The sequence below is a fragment of the Azolla caroliniana genome, unplaced genomic scaffold (assembly GCF_043228905.1).
Source record: "Azolla caroliniana isolate FFs.n. ecotype wild unplaced genomic scaffold, voAzoCaro1.0.p SCAF_11, whole genome shotgun sequence".
Lineage (NCBI taxonomy): Eukaryota > Viridiplantae > Streptophyta > Polypodiopsida > Salviniales > Salviniaceae > Azolla > Azolla caroliniana.
In genome coordinates, this window is record NW_028230446.1 from 788,680 (window position 1) to 810,760 (window position 22,081).

Below are 22,081 nucleotides of genomic sequence, written 5' to 3' on the forward strand. Positions count from 1 at the left end.
TAGAGCTTCCACCTTCCAAACCCTAATTCCCTGTACAAACACAGAACCCTAAAATTTACCCCCCCCCTACCCCTCCCCTTTCCTTGACACTACTAGCCTTCCTTCTGACTGATTCGAACCCCACCCCACCCCACCCCGCTTCCCCTGCTTTCCTTTCCCTTCGTCTTTTCAAACCTTCACTTTTTTGAGGTTTGAATTTGGATGAAACCAAGAAAAACTCGTGAACAGATTGGAAGTTCTCTGTGGTGAGCCGATCTATAAAGCCAAGTGAAGGGGAAGGACTGCAAAAAAAATAGAAACAGATAAGAAGGGAGGAAATTCTATTGTACATATGTCCCATCATCAATCACGAGGAGACCGAAGCGACTCTCAGCAGAAGAGGAGCTCGAGGCAACCCAGACCTTCTGTCACCTCACCTTTGCCTTCTCAAGCTGCCAGGTGAATCCCTTCTCTCTCTCTCTCTCTCTTGTAGTTGTGTTCTCCTTTCCTTAAATTTTTTTTTTTATCATGAATGATTTGGTTGTGCTTATTGGTCATTGTTGAGTATATGCCCTTCCCTGATTGTAGCTTATTGGGCCTTGCGGTATATATGTCCTTCCTTCAATAGTAACACATTGGGCATTTCAGTACATGCCGGTGAAATAGTGTGTTTGAGGATTTTAGCAATATCTCACACTGGAGCGCATGAAGATATGGCTACATGCTGCATTGGTTGTGCTTGTTGGGCATTTGAGAATTTTTTCCTAGCTCTAATTGCTAAATTTTCCTGAATAACTGAATCTTGGTGTTGTTGAGTTTTTCCACGAGTGATTTGATCGTTCTTATCAGGTACTTGGGCGTAAGCACCTTCTGTTCCTTGCTCTATTTAGTTGTTATTTCATGAGTTGAGTGTGCTTGTTGGTTCTTTCTGAGGACATGCTGCTTCGTTTGACACTAATTGGGGATTTTATTGTTCACCATTTTGATCGTGCTTATGAGGCATTTGAATGTGGCATTTGAATGTGCATGGTTATTGTGCTTTTTTACCACATGTTGGTTTGATCATAGCTAATTGGACATTAAAGGTTATGCAACTTTGATTGTGCTGATCTGGCACTGGAGTATGTGCAGCTGTCAGTTGAGTCAAGTCCCTTCAAGGCATGGAACCGTGAATGGAAACATTCAATATTTGTTTACATTAAAGGATTTACTTCTGCGTAGTAAATGTAGATATAGATAGAATTATTGTTTAGTCATGGTGCTTAGTAATGGAAGTTGAACGCCATTGCAGTGTACTAATGCTAACTGTTTATTTGAACATGCTGCTAGTCATCTTGTCTGGCCATGGAATATTTTTGTTCTGCTATGCAATATTCACTGAGAAATGATTTTTCATATCCAAGAATTTTCCTGCTCTGGCATTATATTGTCAGTAGGGACACCTTGTTCTCATATATTTTGATGGATAAATACTTCGATGTGCTATAATTAAATGCTTCGATTGAGCATGTGGTCATAAATTCTGCTGGCTTAAGAAGTTTTGGTGATCATGATAGCTCAAAGAGGTTCAGTGGAGCAAATGGCCAACCAAGAGGTCATTCACCTGCAAGTCATGAATCTGACATTCACAGGGCTCAACAAAGTGTTTCTCAGCATCAAGGGCAGTCGCATGGGTCTGGTCAGCCAGGTGGAAAACTGATGATTTTGGGCTTAATCAGGGATATCTGACTTACTGTATTATCTTATAGAAGCATTCTGAATGTATGCACAGTAATAAGCTTTCTCTTCATTACAGGTATCAAGCCTTCTCCCCAGACGAGCAACGGGAATGTACCCCGATCATTTAGGCCTGTGACACCATCAAGCTCAGAAAATGCTCCAGATATCCCAAAGCCAGGTTTTTATTGTTTTGTATTTCTTTTATTCTTATTCATTGCTATCGATTTCTAATCATTTAAATGAAGCAGAGTCATCTTGGACTTCTGCTTCCCCACAACTATCCTTCCAGTTTGGCAGCATAGGAGTGACAACGTACATGCATACGGGGATACAGGTCTGTATTTTGAGTAGAGGTTGAAATGAGCGATTCTTTCAGTTTTTCTTATACTCTATACTTCTATCTTCTCAGATTCCTGCGAGGACAAGTTCAGCCCCTCCAAATCTTGATGAACAAAAACAAGACCAAGCACGATATGAGCCTACCAATGCTACCGTTGCAAAAGCGTATGGTACTTCAGGACAAAAGTCACAGGTACAGCAATCTGCAGGGCCTCAGCATAGCTTTAGGCCCAAGCAACCACCTACTTCTTTGTCTTCAGCAATACCACAGTCACCATACATCCAGAACCAGCATCAACATCATACTGTCCCAGCTAATACTCATGTACAGGTTCAGACAAATTCTCAACATTTGCAAATGCAAGCACATTTGGTTCCTCCACAGGCACAACAACAAGGTCTTGTTCAGATCCCTTTCCAACCAATGCAGTTTCCTCAGTCAATGGCAGGTTCACAGATGCTAGGGCCGCAGTTAGGCTCTTTACCTGTTCAGATGCCCCCTCATCAACTCTCTGGAGCGTTGCCTACTCAATTACCCCCCCCTCCTTATGGGATGTTTCCACCGCAAAATCATTTTATTCAACCACGCACTAATAGGGCTGTGAAAATTGTGCATCCAGAGACGCACGAGGAGTTGAAGTTTGATTCTAAGAGCTTGAAGAATACTGAAAATAGCTTTTCATCATCTACATCAGTGGCGACTCGAGGACGAATGACAGGAAATGGACCTCATTCTGGGCCATCTTTGAGCTACACTAGCACCACCCTTCGTCATACCAATCAAAACATCTATGCCTCACAGAAAAATGGGCCATATAGTCCCAGGTCTCAGAATTATCATCCATCAACTGTGGCTTCTGGGATAGGACACACAAAGCAAAATTTTAACGAGACTTTCCATGACCAGGCTATGTCCTCCCCACGTGCTGCTGCTGGAAACATAGGGAGTGCAAATGCAGAGAATATTGGGGTAGGCACAACAGTGGTTCAGAAGTCCCATGGAACAGCGCAGCCTACTTTAAATCTGTTATCTGATTATAAAAATTCAAATTCAGGGAAGATTGAAAAGATAACAGCTGCATCCATTTCAGGAGTTTCTGGGCAGGTTAAGGAAGGTGGTGCTGGTGTTGAAGAAAGAAGGGTTATCAGCAAGGCACAAACACAGGAGTCAACCAAGGATGCAACATGTGTGCAGGAAACACCAAAAGATGGACTAAAAGCACCAAATGATGCAGTAAGAGTGCAGGAACATCCAAAAGCCGCTCAAGAATCAAAACCAGATCATGTCTCATTAAAAGATGAACTGAAAACATCCAATGATGCAGTGAGAGTGCATGAGCAACCTCAAGAGACCAAAGAAGCACAATCAGATCACATTTCATTAAAAGATGAACTGAAAGCACTCAAGGATGCGGTAAAATTGCATGAGCAAACAAAAGAGGCTCAAGAACATCTTGCTTCATCAAAGTCTGTCAAAACTGAGTTTTTGGTACCAGAAGTAAAGCAGGGAGGCAAAAAGAAGAAGAAGAAGGATCCATCATCAAAAGCCTATCCAGCAGATGTCCATAAGGTTTCTAAGGTTCAGGTAGAAGCCAAAAAGCAAGTTCAGGGAAAGATGCCACTCATATATAATGTGAAAAATATAACACCAAAATCCGAATGGCAGGCTGATGACAATGCAGTTGTTCCGTCAGACTTAAAAGAGGCTTCTAAATCTGTGGGTAAGTTGTCAGAATCTGAAGCTCTGTTATCTAGTAAATCTGGTATAGCTTCTGAAGCCATTGTTAAATCATCGGAAACTGAATCACACATACCTGTAGTATCTGAGATAGCTTCTGATGCTATTATTAAATCATCAGAGTCCAAAGCAGTGATGTCACGTATCATATCTCAGGTAGCTTCTGAAGTCATGGTTGAATCGTCAGAGTCTGAACTACAGATGCCTGTCATGTCCGAGGTAGCTTCTAAAACCATGGTTGAATTGCCAGAGTCTGAAACACTGATACCTTTGGTATCTGAAGTAGCATCTGAATCCTTGGTTAAATTGCCAGCATCTGAATCTGAAGCATCGATATCCATCATATCTGAGGTAGTTTCTGAAGCCATGGTTAAATCGTCAGAATCTGAAGCATTGGAACCTATCATGTCGGAGGTAGCTTCTGAAGCCATGGTTACACCGTCAGAATCTGAAGCACTGATACCTGTCATGTCTGAGATAGCTACTGAAGCCATTGTTAAACTGTCAGAATCTGAAGCACTGACACCTTCCATATCAGAGGTAGCATTCAAAGACATTGTTAAATCGTCAGAATCAGAAGCACTGATACCATCCATATCTGAGGTAGCTTCTGAAGCCATGATTAAATCATCAGAATCTGACAGAATTGTATCTGTCAAATCTCCTGCACATTTAATTGTACATGACAATCACAAAACAGAGTTTGATGTTTCAGATCCTTTCAATAATGAGGGAACAATAGAAGGCAGTACTTTGTCTTTAGATATAACTGTATGTGATCTAAGTCTTGACCCAGTAATGAATAAACTTGCAGAAGATAATGCTAATGCCTGCGACAGTACGGCGACTTTAGAGATATCTATGTCTCGTCTGAATCTTGAGCCTGTGGTAAGCAAACCTGCAGAAGATAGATCCAGTGCCCAGACCACCACAGAGAATTTTGAGATGACTGTGTCTGGTATGAGCCTTGAGCTCATGACAAATAAACTGGCAGATGATAATACCAGTTCCAATGAGTCAATGAATTTAGAGCCGCCTAGTCAAAGCGAGAATCTAGATGAGAAACTAGCTGTTCAGATAGGAACTCTTGATAGCTCTTCTATTCATTCAAATCTGCTACCTACACTTGATACAAGTTCAAGACCGAAGTCTACAGAAAGAGATCAATCTGACAATGTCATTGCTGTTTTGCCAACTGCTATAGAAGCTAATATACAAACAAGCAAAGTCTCTGAAATTCTTAGCACAGTTACCTGTACTGACATGTCTATCATTGCGCCTAATGTAACGGCTTCTGCTCATGATATCAATAGCGTAAATGCATTCTCTTTTAATGACGGTGTCAAACTAGAGCACAATACATCTAAACCAGATCAAAATACAAAAATCCATTTACAGTTGATGGATGTTTCAAACAGCACGCCCCCTCTAGACACAGCAAATGATAATGATAGTTCAAGAGAGACACAACTTGCTGCAGACATAAGGCCAGGGGCGAAGAAGAAGAAGATGAAGGATATTTTGGCTAAAGCAGATGCAGCAGGCTCTATTGCTGATTTGTACAATGCATATAAGGCTCCAGAAGAGAATAAATCCGAAATGTCAGATTCAAAAAGGGGCAGCACAAGCTCTCAACGAACAGAAGCAGATGAACAAGTTGTAACAGCTGAAAAGAATGTTGCACCTAAAGAACTCGATGATTGGGAGGATGCAGCGGAGCTTCCAACTCCCAACTCTTCAACAGGAACAGAAGCTAACAGCAGTAGCAAGTCTGGGGAAAAAGCCCCATCAAACGTCATTGAGGGTGAAACATACACTAGAGATTTCTTGCTCACGTTCAAAGATCAAAATACTGGGCTTCCGTTAGACTTCGAGGTGAGGCCTGACATCATTGATTTACTTGTTAATCCACAACTTGCTTCCCAGCAGCCCCCTAGAATGCTGGATCGTCAGTCTAGTGGTGGCTCAAGGCGTGCTACATTTGAGGATGATAGATGGGCAAGACAACCACAAGGTTTGCATTCGCCAGCATGGCCACAATCACAGGGTTTACACTCTCCAGCTTGGCCACAACCACAGGGTTTGCCCTCTCCCATCTGGCAGGATAATTATATGGACTTTGGTTTTCCATCTGGTTTTCGCCCTGGAGGTGTACATAGTCTCATGCCTCGGATGCCTTCAAATGTTCGTCCCGGGATTTCAGCCGTATCCATGTCCCCAGGTTTGATTCTTGGGAAACCCTCAACTCCATCACCAATTCCTGGAATGGCTAGATCAAATACTGTCGATTCTGATAGATGGCAGAGGATACCACCAGGGCAAAAAGGGCTCATTCCATCGCCTCACACCTCAGCTCCAACTGTGCATAAAGCTGAAAAAAGATATGAAGTTGGTAAGGCGTCTGATGAAGAGGAGGTGAAACAGAGGCAAATTAAAGGAATACTCAATAAATTGACTCCTCAAAATTTTGATAAATTATTCAAGAAAGTTAATGATGTAAATATACAGTCAGCTGTCACTTTGAATGGTGTAATTTCTCAGATTTTTGACAAAGCACTTACAGAACCCACCTTTTGTGAGATGTATGCTAAATTTTGCAAGGAGCTCGCTACAAATCTGCCGGTGTTTGGGAAAGATGATGAAAAGATTACATTTAAACGTGTTCTCTTGAACAAATGTCAGGAAGAGTTTGAGAGAGGGGAGAGAGAGGAAGCTGAGGCCACTGAGGCGGCTCAAGTGGAAAATGGAAAGGAGATGACTGCAGAAGAACGCGAGGAGAAGCGAGTTCAAGCAAAGAGGCGAATGTTAGGAAACATCCGCTTCATTGGCGAATTATATAAGAAACAAATGCTGACTGAACGTATCATGCACGGATGCATAAGAAAGCTGTTGGGTGAATTTGACAATCCTGAAGAAGAGGATGTTGAAGCATTGTGCAAATTAGTGAGCACCATTGGTCATATGATTGACCAAGCAAAGGCAAAGGATCACATGGATTCCTACTTCGATAGAATGGACAGGTTGTCAAACAATTCAAAGCTCTCCTCACGAATACGATTTATGCTGAGGGATGTCATTGATCTTCGGAGGAATGATTGGCAAGTGAGGAGGAAGGTTGAGGGTCCTAAGAAGATAGAAGAGGTGCATAGAGATGCTGTCCAAGAGAGGCAGGCTACTGTTGCCCAAGCTGGTCGTTTTTCTCGTGCATCAAGTATGGTAATGCCATCTGGAAGGAAAATGGCACCTCTATCAGACTCTGGCATACGTGGGCCGTCATTGCCCATGTTCTCTCCTACAACGCCAATTGGTGGTGCTCAGGCAGGAGGCCTTCGAGGAGTTCAACAACCGACCGGTGGCCGAAGCTCATTTGCACAAGATGTACGGATTGAGGAGAGGTTACTTTTAGAAAATAGACCGGCACCAATTCCCTTATCCCAACGCTCAGTAGATGAGACCCCGATAACACTGGGTCCTCAGGGGGGTCTTGGAAGGGGTATACGTGGTCAACCTGAAATTCGACGTTTTGGTCCTGCTTCAATGCCAGCTTACAGCTCTAGTGCACCTGTTGGAGCTGAAAGGCCTCTCACTCCACCTGATAGGCCTATCTTGAACAGGCCAGATAAGTATGCGTCTGGATCTTCTAACAGAAGCTCACTCAATTTGGAACGGACTCTTAGTGATAGAGCTATAAGCACACCTACATCGTTGGCTACAAATCATCAACAGCAGAGCAGTAAGTCGTCTGGAGCACCTCTATTTATGCCTCTGGATGAAGACCACTTGAAAGAGCAAAGTAAAGCTGCTTTGGTTGAGTATTTCAGGTCTGTGTAGCACATTTAACAGTTCAATCTTTTTGTAGTAGGATTTTTTCAACCTTGTTAAATGGGGTCCATGTAATATCTGGATTCTGAATGCTTGATGGCAGTGCCCGAGATCAGAAGGAGGTGATACAATGTATTGAAGATTTAAGGGATCCCAAGTTTTATTCTACAATGGTGTATATATGGACGTCTATCGCATTAGAAAGGAAAGAACCAGAAAGAGAGCTTTTCATGTCCCTGCTCATAAGTTTGTGCAAGTCTGAGCCTTTTCTCCTGAAGCAGGATCAAGTTTTCCAGGCGTAAGTGATATATAACCCCTAACCATGCATGTGAGAAATATGACATTTAACAAGGCTTGAAGAGCATGAATTCTAATTTTAAAGAAGTTCTTAGTGTTTATGCTATCTATGCTAAAACCTTTGTAACAGCTTTGAGATGGCTATAGAGAACCTAGAGGATATTGCTATGGATGTGCCCAAGGCTCCACAATATCTAATCAAAATGTTTAATAAGCTCATCTCAGAAGGAGTGTTGCTGGTTGATCAAGTTTTATCTTTGATAAAAGCAACTGATTTAATTCAGGACCTTGATATCATAAGAGAGGCAAGTTTAATGAGATTCTTTCAGATGCTTGCTACTAGTAGTGTCTTGTTCGTATGTGCCAGATGAGTATTCTGTTGTGCAGTTCTCATTCTGTTCAGAAATCTGCTTGTCCAGGAGACTGATAAGGATTTATTATTGGATCTTCGACCTCTAGAGCAGCAGCTAGCACAGCATCTGAGTATAAAAGAACCTGTTTCAGAGACACAAAAGTGGCTGGAGGTCAGTTGATTGGTTTTGGTTCTAAGTAATTATGAAGGTTAATAATTTCTTAGATCCCGAATTCTCTTGTTAAATTTCTAATTGGATTATTGCAGCAAAATGTAACTTCTCAAATGCAGTCAGACTCAAGCTTTTTAAGAATGCTAATGACTCAGGTTCTGAGGCATGCTGTACCTAGTATCTTTGAGGTACAGTGAACGTTTATTTAAGTAATATTGGGTAAAACATATTTTATTCAGTGTGGAATTTTGTTTTATTATGTATGGAATTTCACTATTTTTTCCTTGTATTCATCTTACATATAGAAGATGCATTTCAACTCTGACTGATTACATCCTCAGGAATTTTATGGCTTGCTTTTCATGCTTCAATAGTTAAATTCCTTTAGCTCTTCTGTTTGAGATTGTTCCTAGTCAGTATACCATACTTCTCTAAGATTTGCCATTACTATTTCTTGATCCCTTGGACTGGAGTAAGAGAAGATGTCATGATTCATGCGACAAACCCCAATGGGTAAAGTTCAGTTAATGGAGTTCAGGCAACATCATAATGGGTTAATAAATGGCTTTGGGGACATCCGTGAGCTCTTTTATTTTTAACGTAGATTTGCTTGCTTTAACTAACCTACACGAAAACTATAGCTAGCTTCATCAATACCATGTTTTATTCTGATTTTCCTAAATAATTTTCTGCCATTCTTGCAGAAAGAACAACATCAAGGGATGGTCAAGGAACGGCTTTCTGAGTACAAGACATTGTTGAGGAAATTTGGAACGAATCGAGATAAGCAAAGTCAATGTATTACTCGAACATTGTTTATGTTTGTTAGAAGTATTTGTGATGACTGCTGACTGTGGCAGTGTGGCTGATGGAAATCATTGCAATCATATCCTCTGATTGCTGAGTTGTATGAAGTTTGTATAGCATTTGTGTTCACGTTGATGTTGCCCCATAAGAGGAATTGCAAACATTCTAGTGTTGCTCATGGAAACAATCAAGGATACTTGATTTAAGGCTTGGGAAACCTTAGGACCTGAAGTGCCTGAAGCTTTTTTGGCAATGTTGAGCAAGCTAATGAAATGTGCTAGATGATTTAGATACAAAGAACAGGCAGAGAAATGAAATTTCAATGTAGGGACAAGGCTACACCTAGGGACTATAAATTCATTAGGTCGAAGCTTAAACTTCCATTATATTATCAGACCTGAATATTGAAATTGTGCCTTGCTATTATGTAGATTGGCAATAGATTTACTTCCTGTAGCAGCATGATCCATGTTAGGCATTTCGTGTTCACTTGCCCAATGCATCCCAATATCCCCATATCACTATCAGCGATCATTTTTTAAGCTTGCTTTGAATTAATGCATGTTTTTCTCTGTTCCATACTCGGAAGGGTTGTCCTGTTAGTTCTAAAAGCTTTGTCCTTTGGATTACATCAAAAGTATATCCGGTACTGCATTTTCTAGGATACCTGAAGCAGGATTGCTGTGTATTCTCTCTGAAATGTTGTTGCAGTTGTGTTTTAATTGCCTCTTTTTCACAGCTCCCATTGATATTGGATCTTGTTCGATATTATATATCTTCTCCTGTAATTTGTAACTTGCATGGCTTTTCTTTATCTCTCTTTATTGCTCCTTTTCAGTACTTATATGTCAGCTGGCATAAATTTCAGTTCTTATTTTGTGCTAAACCTGTTGTGCATGATGAAAAGTTTCCAGATATGATTGTTTTAGTTTAGTTTCTGGGTTCAGGTTTTATATTTCAGACATGCTTGCTGTGTGTTCTCTTTTAAAATCTCTAATACAATTGATCTATTTCAGACATTCTTGCAATGCAACTGTTTATCCATGATATCGCTCATCCACCAGGCTTGATGACCACTTTGTGTAATACTTTCTATGAAGATGAGGTTTGTCTGAAACTAACAAGTAGAGTTCTTTAAAAATATTTCTTTTCGCGCTTACTCACATTTCTTGTGGCAGGTAATTTCTGAGTCTGCGTATGTGAAGTGGGAAGATGATGTCAAAGATACCACCCAAGGAAGGGAGCAGGTTGGGCCTCTCTTTCTCGCATAGGCTGATTTGCAGCCTCTTAAAAGACGTTAATATATCTTTCTTTCTTTCTTCCCCCCTCTTCATATGCTGATTGCAGCCTGTAATAGGCATTGATATTTCTTTCTTTCCTGCTGCACAGTTGAATGCTTGATGCATCCCTGTGTGATACATCCTCATACAGATCCAATAGAAGTGCATTTCATATCTATAATATTATTAATGCACGATGCACATCTTATTGGAATGTGGCTTGCAGCTCCCTAATATCTTCAATAATATCGTCGACATAATTGTGTAAGAGCTATGTAGTGTTTGATTTATACCTTCTACACATTCTACTCTCTCTTTCTCTTCTTCTCTCTCTCAATACATATTAGCTATGGATCTCATTCTTGTGAATTATTTAAAAATCGTTCCACCACATGCATTAAGATAATGATCATGGACCTTTAGGAACCTAGAGCTTTTATATTTGTTTTAGTATCCCTGTGTGATACATCCTAGGCATTGATATTTCTTTCTTTCCTGCTGCACAGTTGAATGCTTGATGCATCCCTGTGTGATACATCCTCATACAGATCCAATAGAAGTGCATTTCATATCTATAATATTATTAATGCACGATGCACATCTTATTGGAATGTGGCTTGCAGCTCCCTAATATCTTCAATAATATCGTCGACATAATTGTGTAAGAGCTATGTAGTGTTTGATTTATACCTTCTACACATTCTACTCTCTCTTTCTCTTCTTCTCTCTCTCAATACATATTAGCTATGGATCTCATTCTTGTGAATTATTTAAAAATCGTTCCACCACATGCATTAAGATAATGATCATGGACCTTTAGGAACCTAGAGCTTTTATATTTGTTTTAGTATCGATGACATGAACTCACCCATATTTATAATCATGATTTGTCTCATAGTCTCATTCAGCCTCTGGTAAACGTAAATATTTCTTTCTTTTGAACACAAAAGTACAGTATATCTGACTTCAGAATCTCACGTTTCTTTAGTCTCTTTTTAACTTATTTACTTAGTAACATTTATTTATTTTGATTTGTTCTCAAACACACACGAGACAACACTTACTATGTAATGTCTTTGTTGGGTCTATAGGCCATTCCTAGAAGGCGTTAAAATATATTTTCTGTCTCTAAACTGCAAGCACTAGGGTTGAAGGCACATGGGCCATACCGTCACCAACTCATAGAGATCATTATTCACCATATCTGATCCACATGAGGACACCCTCATGTTCTCGTTAAACTTAGCCTAGCCTCATGCCACTGCACCTACCAACCTTGATTATGATTTACTGCCAACACTAATCAATCCATACATTCTAGTTATCTGGTTCATGCTTGTAAACCATCTGCAAAATCATTTGACCACATGCATTATGATCAGGATCATGAAGCTTAGGAAACCTTTTTTGTTTCAGTATTGGATGGATGACATGAAATCACCTGTATGTATAATCATGATTTGTCTCACAGGCTGATTTTGGCCTGTGTTAGACATTAATATTTCTTTCTTTCTTTTTCTCTCTCAAAAAGATTGCAATGTCGTTATGCAAGTCTTTTGATGATTTTGAGACTTCAACATCCTTTCTGAAAGTGATGAACATTATTGGAAATAGGCACATGCCTGTATTTATCCTAGTCTTGTTTATTTTTCATTGATTGCTTCTTGTACTCTGTGGCTCATGCTGTCTTCTTGTTGCAGGCTCTTAGGGATGTCTTTAGATGGCTCATATGGTTGAAAACAGCACCTGAACAAAGTTAGCATAAATTTTGAGAAAATGAGTATGTATTACATTTGTTTTTGAAAGATTCCCTTTGAAAGCGGGAGCGGATCGTGTACAGAAATAGCAGAGACATTGTCCAGCTGATAGAAAAGAAATCTCTTTCCAGTGGATAACTTTCATTTGATTTGCAGCCACAAATGTGATAATTCGGATATAAAAAGCAATGAAACTGTTGTACATTTTATCCAAGTGCATTCTCTCTCACTAGCACTCTTGTGATTGTCTATATATGTCATACCATTCCTCCTCGTCAGCTCTCTGTCTCTCTCTGTCTCTGTTGTGATTGTCTATATACCTTACCATTCTTGATCTTCAAACTTGAACAGTAGATTCAGTTCGCGGTAATGATGAAGTATGCTTCCATCCATATATGAATATGTTGACTAACTGAAATAATAATATTCTAGTCACAAAGAAGTGTATTATTTAAAGATGACAATGTCAATTACTCACAGATGAAAATGCCAGGGAATATGAATTCTTTGATGAAAAAAACCTATTCCAATGGTGGGATCCTACTCTGTTGATGTTCTTGTAGAACCCGTCTTGATATAGTGTCATTAGCCTTGCTTAATCTCTAATCATATAGTTTTTAGGTGATTGCAATCGGTTTAGCTCAGTAGTATTCCAAAATCAAGTAGATTTGATAACTTAGTTTCTTTCTTACTCAAATCACTCAGTGATCCAATAACTTAATTGATACAAGGCAAACCACATTTGTACATGCACGCTATTCTAGTAGATTATTTCTTTAAAATATTTATTTCTCTATGCTCTGCTAAGAGCACTCTAAAGTATTTCCCCCTTGGGTTTGATGTCACCTATTGCTGAACAAGTGTTGCAATTTAGATAGCTGAAAATTGGTGTGTACATGTTACTACCTCTCCATACTTGCCATAGAAGGAATATTCAATGAATTGTTCATTTGGATTGTCAATGTTTGTATCTACTATCTATGGTAAAGAACATGAATGTCCATGAAATGCCCATGTCCATATATGTTCCCAATATAGTCTTAATTTCTTACAAGTTTACCATAAGGGTAACATGTCTAGGGGTAGATCCTCATTGAGATATAAAAAAAAACACATTCAAATCTTCGTTTAATGCTAGAAGAAACTTCAAAAATGCATTGCAAGTACACATCTTTTATATCCTTTTGTTAGTGTACTTGCGTGAATTGAACATATTGTATCTATTCTCAGTATTGAGCTTTTCTTAACATCAATTGGTTTCTCTAGTAGGATTACACCCAATGAAATGAGAATTTTCAAGGAGATACAAGTTCTAGGAAACCCTCAAAAAACAACTATTAAAACTCTAGCAGTTGATAGTAATATGTGTATCTTATCACTTGGTTTGAGCCATTGACTTATCTTTTGGTGAAGCATTCATACATGTAGCTAGTTAATAAACAAGAAGTGTACAGGAAAAATCATTATATCACCTAGTGTGATAGCAAGCATGAATCTTATGGCAAGGCAATGAAAGTTAGGGTAAGACTCTAAGAAGGTGGTGTTGGAGTAACTTACATAAAGGTATTGAATAGCGCAGGTGCAAGGATTGCGAGAACTATTTTCCTTTATGGCTACATAACTATCATGGTTACTCTATCCGACAAGAGCCCATTTATCGTATTCCAAATGTACCTTAGACCCCAATACCTAAGGTTGTCAATGCGAAAACTGAAACACGGAACCGCAAGGGTGACAAAGATTTTCAGTGATGAACCCATAAACCAAACCGATAAACCGACTCGCAAAGTTGTAAGTTGTAACATAACAACCCAAATGACTCTAGCACCTCCTCCTCGTCTCTGGATTCATGAATGGTGCAGTCCCTCTGTCTCGTGAAGAACTAAGGAGAAGGCTTTCCCCACCACACAGATACCTCCAGGTAAGCCATGACAAGAAGCTTCGTAAGGATGAGAAGTTTAAGGAAGGCCTCAGATTTGTGGCTTCACTCAAGGATTGTATCAAGAAGAAAGATGTTTGGAAGGGCAGTATATTGCATGCTGATGCTGTGAAGAAAGGATTGCTTCAGAAAAACCTCTATATTGCCACCACTTTGATCAGCATGTACTCCAGGTGTGGACAGCTTGAAAAAGCACAAAATGTTATGGAAGAGTTACCTCTCCGAAATGTGATCACTTGGAACGCTCTCATTGCAGGGTATACTCAACAAGGGAAACCTTATCAAGCCTTAAATTGCTTCAAGTTGATGGAGAACGAGGGCCTTGATCCGAATAGAGTCACCTTTATTTGCGTACTTACTGCATGTGGATGCATCGGAGCTGTAGATGAGGGTGAAAAGATACATTTTGTTGTTTTATCGAGGGGTTTGCTAGAAAAGGATATAGTACTTGGCACCACATTGGTTGATATGTATTCCAAATGTGGGTTGCATGAAGAGGCTTTTCGAGTGCTTGAGAAACTCACCCTTCGGAACATAGTCTCTTGGAATGCATTTATTTCTGGGTATGTACAAGAAGAGTTTTTTCATGAAGCAATAGCTTGCTTTGAAAATATACAAGATGATGGTGTCTCTCCGAATGAAGTCACCTTCATTTCCATCTTGAAGGCGTGTGGTGAGATAAGAGATGTTGACAAAGGCAAAGAAGTTCATCTTGACATTGAAAGGAAGGGATTTCTATGGAAGGATGTTGTACTTGGAACTGCTTTGGTAAATATGTATGCGAAATGTGGTCTGTTTGTTGAGGCAAGACGTATGCTTGAAGAACTTCCTTTCCGCAATGTGGTCGCTTGGTCTTCATTAATTGGGGGACATGTCCAACAAGAGCAATATCATGAAGCATTAAGATGTTTTGAAGAGATGAAAAGTGAGCACATCTCTCCGAATGTGATCACTTTAACTTGTCTCCTCAAGGCATGTGGCAAAACAAAAGCTATAGTGAAAGGAGAGCAGATCCATGATGAGATTGTGCATAAGGGATTGCTACATAAAGATCTCATGCTTGGGAATGCCTTGGTGGAAATGTATGCCCAAATTGATATGCTGGAGAAAGCAGAACAAGTGCTGGAGGAGCTTCCAGTTCGAAATGTTTCTTCTTGGTTTGTACTAATGTCAGGGTATAATCAACAAGGGAGAGATGATGAAGTGATTTTTTGCTTTGAACGGATGTTAAGTGAGTGTATCTCTCCGAATGCAATTGTATTCATATGCATCCTAAGGGCTTGTGGCAGATTAGGAGCTATAGATAAGGGTGAACAAATTCATGAAGATATCGTGAATAAGGGCTTGCTCGAGAAGGATATGGTCCTTGGTACTGCATTGGTGGATATGTATGCCAAATGTGGTGCCCTTGAAAAATCGAAGAAAGTGCTTGAATCACTTCCAGTTCGTGATACAATTTCATGGAATGCATTGATTGCAGGATATATCCAAGACGGGCAAGACCATGAGGCATTGAACTGTTTCCGATGGATGCAAGACGAAAACCTCTCTCCTGATGAGGTCACATTCATTTGTGTTTTGCAGGTTTGTGGCAATACCAGAGCTTTTGCGATGGGTAAAAAAGTTCATGAAGAGATTTTGAATAGGGGATTCCTGGGAAAAGGTATTGCGCTTGACACTGCATTGGTTGATATGTATGCTAAATGTGGTGCACTGGAAAAAGCTCAAGAATTGCTTGACGAGACCCCTTTTCGAAACAATATCTCTTGGAATGCACTGATTTCAGGGTATGCACAAGAGGGTCTATATCACGAAGCGTTGAAGTGTTTTGAGCAAATGCAATGTGAGGGCGTGCCTCCTACTGCAGTCACTTTCATCAGCATTTTGAAGGCCTGTGGTGGTGGCAAAGGAGCGCTAGACAAGGGCATACACATTCATGATGAGATAGTGAGTAGGGGTTTGTTTGAGAAGGATAACAACCTTGGTATTGCATTGGTTGACATGTATGCGAAATGTGGAGACCTTGCAAGAGCTCATCAAGTTCTTAACAAGCTTCCTGATAGAAATATAGTCTCTTGGTCTGCATTAATTGCAGGGTATGTGCAACAAGGGCAAGGTCATGAAGCATTGAAATGTTATGAACAGATGCTAAGTGAAGGATTATCTCCGAATATTGTTACTTTAATTTGTAACTTGAAGGCTTGTGGCAGCATAGGAGCTACAGAGATGGGAAGAAACGTTCATGACCAGATTGTTTGTAGGGGTTTACTTGAGGAGGAAACATTGGGCAATGCTTTAATCAATATGTATGCCAAATGTGGTGAGCTCGCAAAAGCACAACAAGTGCTTCAAGAACTCTTGGTTCGAGATGTTGTCTCATGGAATGCATTGATTTCAGGGTTTGCTCAGCAAGGGCAAGGTCATGAAGCAATAAGTTGTCTTCAGATGATGCAAAGTGAGGGTTTATCTCCAGATGAGATCACATTCTTATGTGTTCTGAATGCATGCAGTCATTCAGGGTTATTCCAGGAAGCCCAGATGTTGTTTGGAAGTATGAGTGTAAATAACTGTATTACTCCTAACTTAGAGCACCACATATGCATGGTGGTGGTTTTTGGATCCTTGGGATATTTTGACAAGGCAATGTCAGTAATTGAATCAATTCCATCTTCTGATTGTGTTTCTATTTGGCTTGCACTGTTAGATGCCTGTAGAAGATGGGGAAATGTAAGCCTTGGGAAATTGGTCTTTAATCAACTGGTACAACTAGATAATAGGTGTTCGCTATCTTATGTTCTTATGGCTTATCTCTTTGCAATGACTGGCATGACAGAGGATGCATACAAAATCAATGCCATGACACTGTAAAAGCTACTCCTAGTCAAAGTATTTGTACATAATCAGTCAAAATGAGGACCATGAGACTGTAAAACCTACTCCAAGTCAATTTTATCGGTTAGCAGTTGGAAAGCAGAACATTATGGAAAAACAATGGTTAAAAGTATACTCTGTATATATGATTTTACATGGCCGTCAACACCCATTCACATGCAATGAGGCATATTCATTTGTGCCACGCCTGAGTGTGACAATATTGACCTTTGATGACATTTGCCCATTTCATCTTATAATATTTACTAAAACCTGTTGCCCCATTTGTGATGCTATGTGGATACACAAATGGAATGATGGAAGCATACCATGCATATATACAGTACAGGCATATTCGCTATCATGCATCATATCATCCAACAAATGCTTCTACATTTGGGATGAGTTAAGATATAAATCACGTCATTGTAGAGAATGCCATGAAAATGAATTAACAATTGAAACACCGGTGACAAATTTACACAATTTATAATTCAACTACAATCCTAATTGCCCAAATCGACACAATTATGAATAAACCAATACACCATTCATTGTGAACGACCTGGATCATCATTGTAGTTCAGTAGACAGAATTCAAAATGAAAAGATTACAAATGTTTCCAGCACAATCAAACATCTCTAGAACCAACATCACAGTTTGAACTTCCCATCCACAACTCTCAACTGAGAATAGTAAGCACAACAACAGAATCACAGCAAGGACAAAGATCAAGCAGCATAAAGGAGCAAAGCGAGGAAGAACAGCAGCCTTAAAGAATCACACAAACAATTCGAGCTTACCATCCACAAAGGTAGTGGAAAAGATAGTGGCCTAAGAAAATCATGCAAGATTTTCATGCTTGGCAACCCCAATAAGCAAAAAGAAGACAGAAATAAGAATATACTTTGACACCATAAGCATAACAATGTCCAAAATATTGAAGGAAGAAGATCAACAGAGATGAACATATCATCACAGAAGAACAATGGACTATACATTCCATTCAAGTGAGCCAAAAGCAAAATGGCAACACAGGATTTCCCTTGTGTTAATTTCTTAACCTCTTCTTCTTCCTTCAGTTTAGGGTTTACCTCCATCGAAGATGCCCTCTCTGTGGCTTACATTAGAAATGTTAACAAATCTTTCCTGCACGGAGCTTTGACAGTCTCTTAACTCCAATAAGATATTGAAAAGCAGTAGCCAAAAACAGCATCAAACTATACCAAGAACTCTTTTAAAAACATACCAAACAACATTTACAGATTCTGGACAACAGTAAACCATCAGATTGGTGTAGAATTGTCATTATCATAGAGAAACTATACAAGCAAATCCGGTAGAAAATTTGAGAGAACAATTATCACCATATTACAATCGTTAATACATGAAATCCAATAGAAAGAACAGACTCATACTCATGATGTTTCATTACTATGTATTTATAGTCAATTCGGAATATTGCTTTCAACACATGTAACAATTTGGGATGAGTAACCTGCACAAAATTTAAAATCCAAGAAAAATAACTGCATTGATTATCATTAAATAGTTTGGTGCCGCCGACAAAAAAGATCACTAGTTCAGAGGTCAAGTACAAAACAGACCATAGGGTAGCTCTAGATTTTACACCAGAAAAAAAACACCACTGAACTAGACCTAATTTCTCCTTCCACCACCCTGGTAGCCTCCAGGGATTGGGGGTTTCCCATAACCTCCGCCTGCAGCTGGAGCCTCCTGCACAAAATAAGAACATAAAAACATAGAGAAAAGAAGTTAACAAATATGTACAAGTGTTTAATTGTCAGGTATGCGACTCAAAAGAACAGATAGCTTACTGCTTTCACAACTCCAGGTAAATTGCTCATGTTCAATGCTTGTAACAAATCCATAGTTTCCTTGTCAACCTAGGTAGAAGGAAGAAAACAAATTCAGCACAGGGAGTATAAAACAGTTTACAAACCACGTAACCAGTGTCAATGCGTCATTGAAGAAAACTTTGAAAATTCAGAAAACATTAGGGTCTAGAATCTTTGAAATCTTGGTCTTAAGAAACTGTGCATTGGATGGATTGCTAATACATTCAGGATAGGGCAAGAAATGTCAAATAAAGGCCATACAGGATAACGCATTGAACTATCTCAGTTGATGGTCAAGTTAAATAGAACAGATACTTGATATTCTCATGCTCTTCAGTAAGACAGGTTAGACCAATTCTCCTAAACTGAACTACCACAGTGTTATCGACCAGCACAAAATCAACAAGTGGTGATACCTCAATCAGGTCGGTCTTGATAGCAGACTCCTCAGGAACAAAGTCCATTCTCCTCTCTCTCTCCTCCTCTTGAAGCTTCAGCGAGATACCACGAACAGGTCCTCTTTGTATGCGTTTCATCAAATGCTAACAAAAAAAAGCCAAGCTAACATTTAGAAATAGGCAAACTGAAAACAATTGTAACGATACTTGGGTACTAACTTCAAATTATTAATGATATAAGACCTTAACACATGATATACAAAGATTAAAATGACATAGTGAGGACAAAATAGAATTAAATAAGACAGAGAAAACGGACTATTAAAATGCGATTCTAGGATTAGAAATCTGGCATTATTGGTCGTCAAATGTTGCAGGATAGATGCAGGACGCATTTTAAACGGCGTTCAACTCTAAGCAAGACTAAATTTCAAAGGTTCGGGGTAGAAGAAGTCATTTGCTATGAACTGTTTGTATCATCATAAACGTCATAGATTTGACATGCAAATGGGTATAGGAAATTCACATTACATTGCGTTAACTGTTGCAGATAAAATACTATAAAAATCACGCCATCACCAAATTCTTCTTTAGAAGAAAAATTAGGACTAAGAAAGTATGGAAGACAAACAAGTTGTGAAATTCGGAAATGGACAATAGAAAAGGGAACCGGATAGGACGACACAATACAATTAGTTAAGACTGCTTCCAAACCAGGAAGGTAGCAACTTCGAAAACATAATGCAACGAATTTAGATCAAACTCGTCTTGAAAAACACTACATCATACTTATATGACAGAAACACGTAAATGCTAAAGGACTTTAGCATATCAACAGAGACTCGTTTTGAAATATTTTATAGAGACAAAATCTAGCCATACTTCCAGAGTTCAGATTCTGACAAAACAGAGCCGTTAAATTTGGCAATGGAGTAATAAGCAAACGCTACCATATTCCTCATGTGATGATAAGAGTAACTGGTCAAATGCGATAATAGAGGAATTAATAACTCAGTGCTGCAATTAGCGCACCTGCGTAAGAACGAAACAAAAAACGCAAATTTTTCAGATCTAATAATAGGGTTTAAGGAGGCTCACAGTAGCAAATCCAGCGATCTTGTTGCGGAGGCGCTTGGTGGGAATGATGGCGACTTCCTCAGCGATCTTCTTGTTAGTCTGGAAATCCAGGGCCATTCGAGAGTAGTACCTCTCGATCATCACACGAGAAGACTTCTTCACTGTCTTTGTCCTGACACGCCCCTGAAGAAAGAAGCAAACTCAAAATAAAGACAGGAAAACAAAACGGGATCATATGAGCGACACGCAGTGTGGTGGGAACAAATGGAAACGCGTGACATGAGAAAGGATCGCGAACAAAAAGGGAGGAAAACAGATAGTAGGAGGGGGAAGAAACAGGAGGAAGACAAGGAACGGACAGAGAGTTGCGCGGCAACACGGAAGAGAGAATCGAGAGGTTTAGGGTTTAGAAGACGAGGAAATCTTAGCATGGGAAACCAACACAGGGAGAAGCAAAATCGAAAGGAATACAGAGACAGAGAGAGCTTACCATGGTGAAGGAGAGATGGATAGGTGAGGCTAAGGGGGAAGGAAGCTCCTTCGAGGGAGAAGGTTATGGCGGACGCCGCAGGGAAGAGAGACAGAGAGAAAGGAGCAGCAGGAAAAAAAAAGACCTAAAAACACAGTGAGACTGTGGTGATGTGATGAAGGCGAGAGAGATGGCGATGGTGGGTGTGACTGTGTGTGATTAGGGTTTTGGATGTCCGGTTTCACACTATGGGCGCCCAACAGAGCGTGTCTATTGTTGGGTGGGGGTGGGGGGGGGGGGGGGGGGGGGGAGAGAGAGATGGGATCTTCTTTCCCGCAGGCTTTCGGTCCAGGACTCGCGTTATCGCTGCCCTGCCACTCGTATAGCTCTCGCTATTATCGGCCCCGCCAGATAATATGGTTCCTTCTCTGAGCCCCCATTCTATAACACCTCTCACGCTTATGGATGGGCCTCATTGTCCTGGAGCGCCCTCCCCGTTCCATGGGTCTAATCTAACGCTTCCTCGGGTTCTCTGAGTTGCCTGGGCTTATTCATGATCTGAGCTCCATATGAATCTGATCGTCTTCTTTGTCCTTGCCTAGCTCCTCAGTTGCCGCCCTGATGGATTACTATAATAAGAAACGATATTATGTATAGTTCATAATGTGTTTCGGTTTGTCTATTATTCATATCGAGGGCTTCTAGAATTGTTCTCACCCTTGATTCTTATCATTGTGCGCCCTTTAGGCAAGGCAACTTTCATACATGGTCTAACATGCCTCTCTCCCCCCATTTAACCTTAATTATATGCATTATACTTTTCACACCATAGCCTTCAATATGACATTACACCCACTAGACATCCAATTGTATGATAAATTATCGCGTACTATGTTGTATTGTAGTATTCTAAACACCAAGATAAAGTGTGAGGGTTAATTGAGAGTGTAAAGAAGGGAGGATTGGTTTTAATCGTAGGAATTGAGACAACCCATAAGGGCCAAGTGTGAACTTACTTGAGGGCCTTAGGTCTAGCTATAAATATGAGGCCTAGCTACCCTCATTAGGGACCTTATTCGACTACATCCAGATTGTGATATTGTGGTGAACAAACTATTGTAGTGAGTGTGCCAATACCATGTACGATTTGATGCCATGGCGATGGTATGGGATGCCAAACAAGGCTCAAGTCCGTCTCAATCCCT

General features: G+C 39.9%; 3 protein-coding genes across 3 annotated transcripts; 2 read left to right on the top strand and 1 right to left on the bottom strand.

Moving 5' to 3' along the window:
• Window positions 1-269: 269 nt before the first annotated feature.
• On the top strand, window positions 270-12,471 carry LOC147857522 (uncharacterized). Its single transcript, XM_087327073.1, has 13 exons — window positions 270-438; window positions 1,536-1,666; window positions 1,775-1,876; window positions 1,947-2,032; window positions 2,108-7,596; window positions 7,701-7,895; window positions 8,025-8,199; window positions 8,314-8,418; window positions 8,514-8,606; window positions 9,123-9,216; window positions 10,242-10,330; window positions 10,404-10,472; window positions 12,206-12,471. The coding sequence occupies exons 1-13, from the start codon at window positions 332-334 to the stop codon at window positions 12,263-12,265; spliced, it is 6,795 nt and encodes a 2,264-aa protein (XP_087183199.1). The 5' UTR covers window positions 270-331; the 3' UTR covers window positions 12,266-12,471.
• Window positions 12,472-14,111: 1,640 nt separating this feature from the next.
• LOC147857523 (pentatricopeptide repeat-containing protein At2g33680-like) lies at window positions 14,112-17,069 on the top strand. Its single transcript, XM_087327008.1, has one exon. The coding sequence runs from the start codon at window positions 14,112-14,114 to the stop codon at window positions 17,067-17,069; it is 2,958 nt and encodes a 985-aa protein (XP_087183134.1).
• Window positions 17,070-18,581: 1,512 nt separating this feature from the next.
• LOC147857524 (small ribosomal subunit protein eS17-like) lies at window positions 18,582-21,024 on the bottom strand. The gene is made up of 5 exons (XM_087327955.1): window positions 20,898-21,024; window positions 20,429-20,590; window positions 19,349-19,474; window positions 18,912-18,980; window positions 18,582-18,810 (listed from the first exon to the last, which is right to left on the bottom strand). Exons 1-5 carry the CDS (start codon window positions 20,898-20,900, stop codon window positions 18,733-18,735), a joined length of 438 nt encoding a protein of 145 aa, XP_087184081.1. The 5' UTR covers window positions 20,901-21,024; the 3' UTR covers window positions 18,582-18,732.
• Between the last annotated feature and the right edge of the window lie 1,057 nt (window positions 21,025-22,081).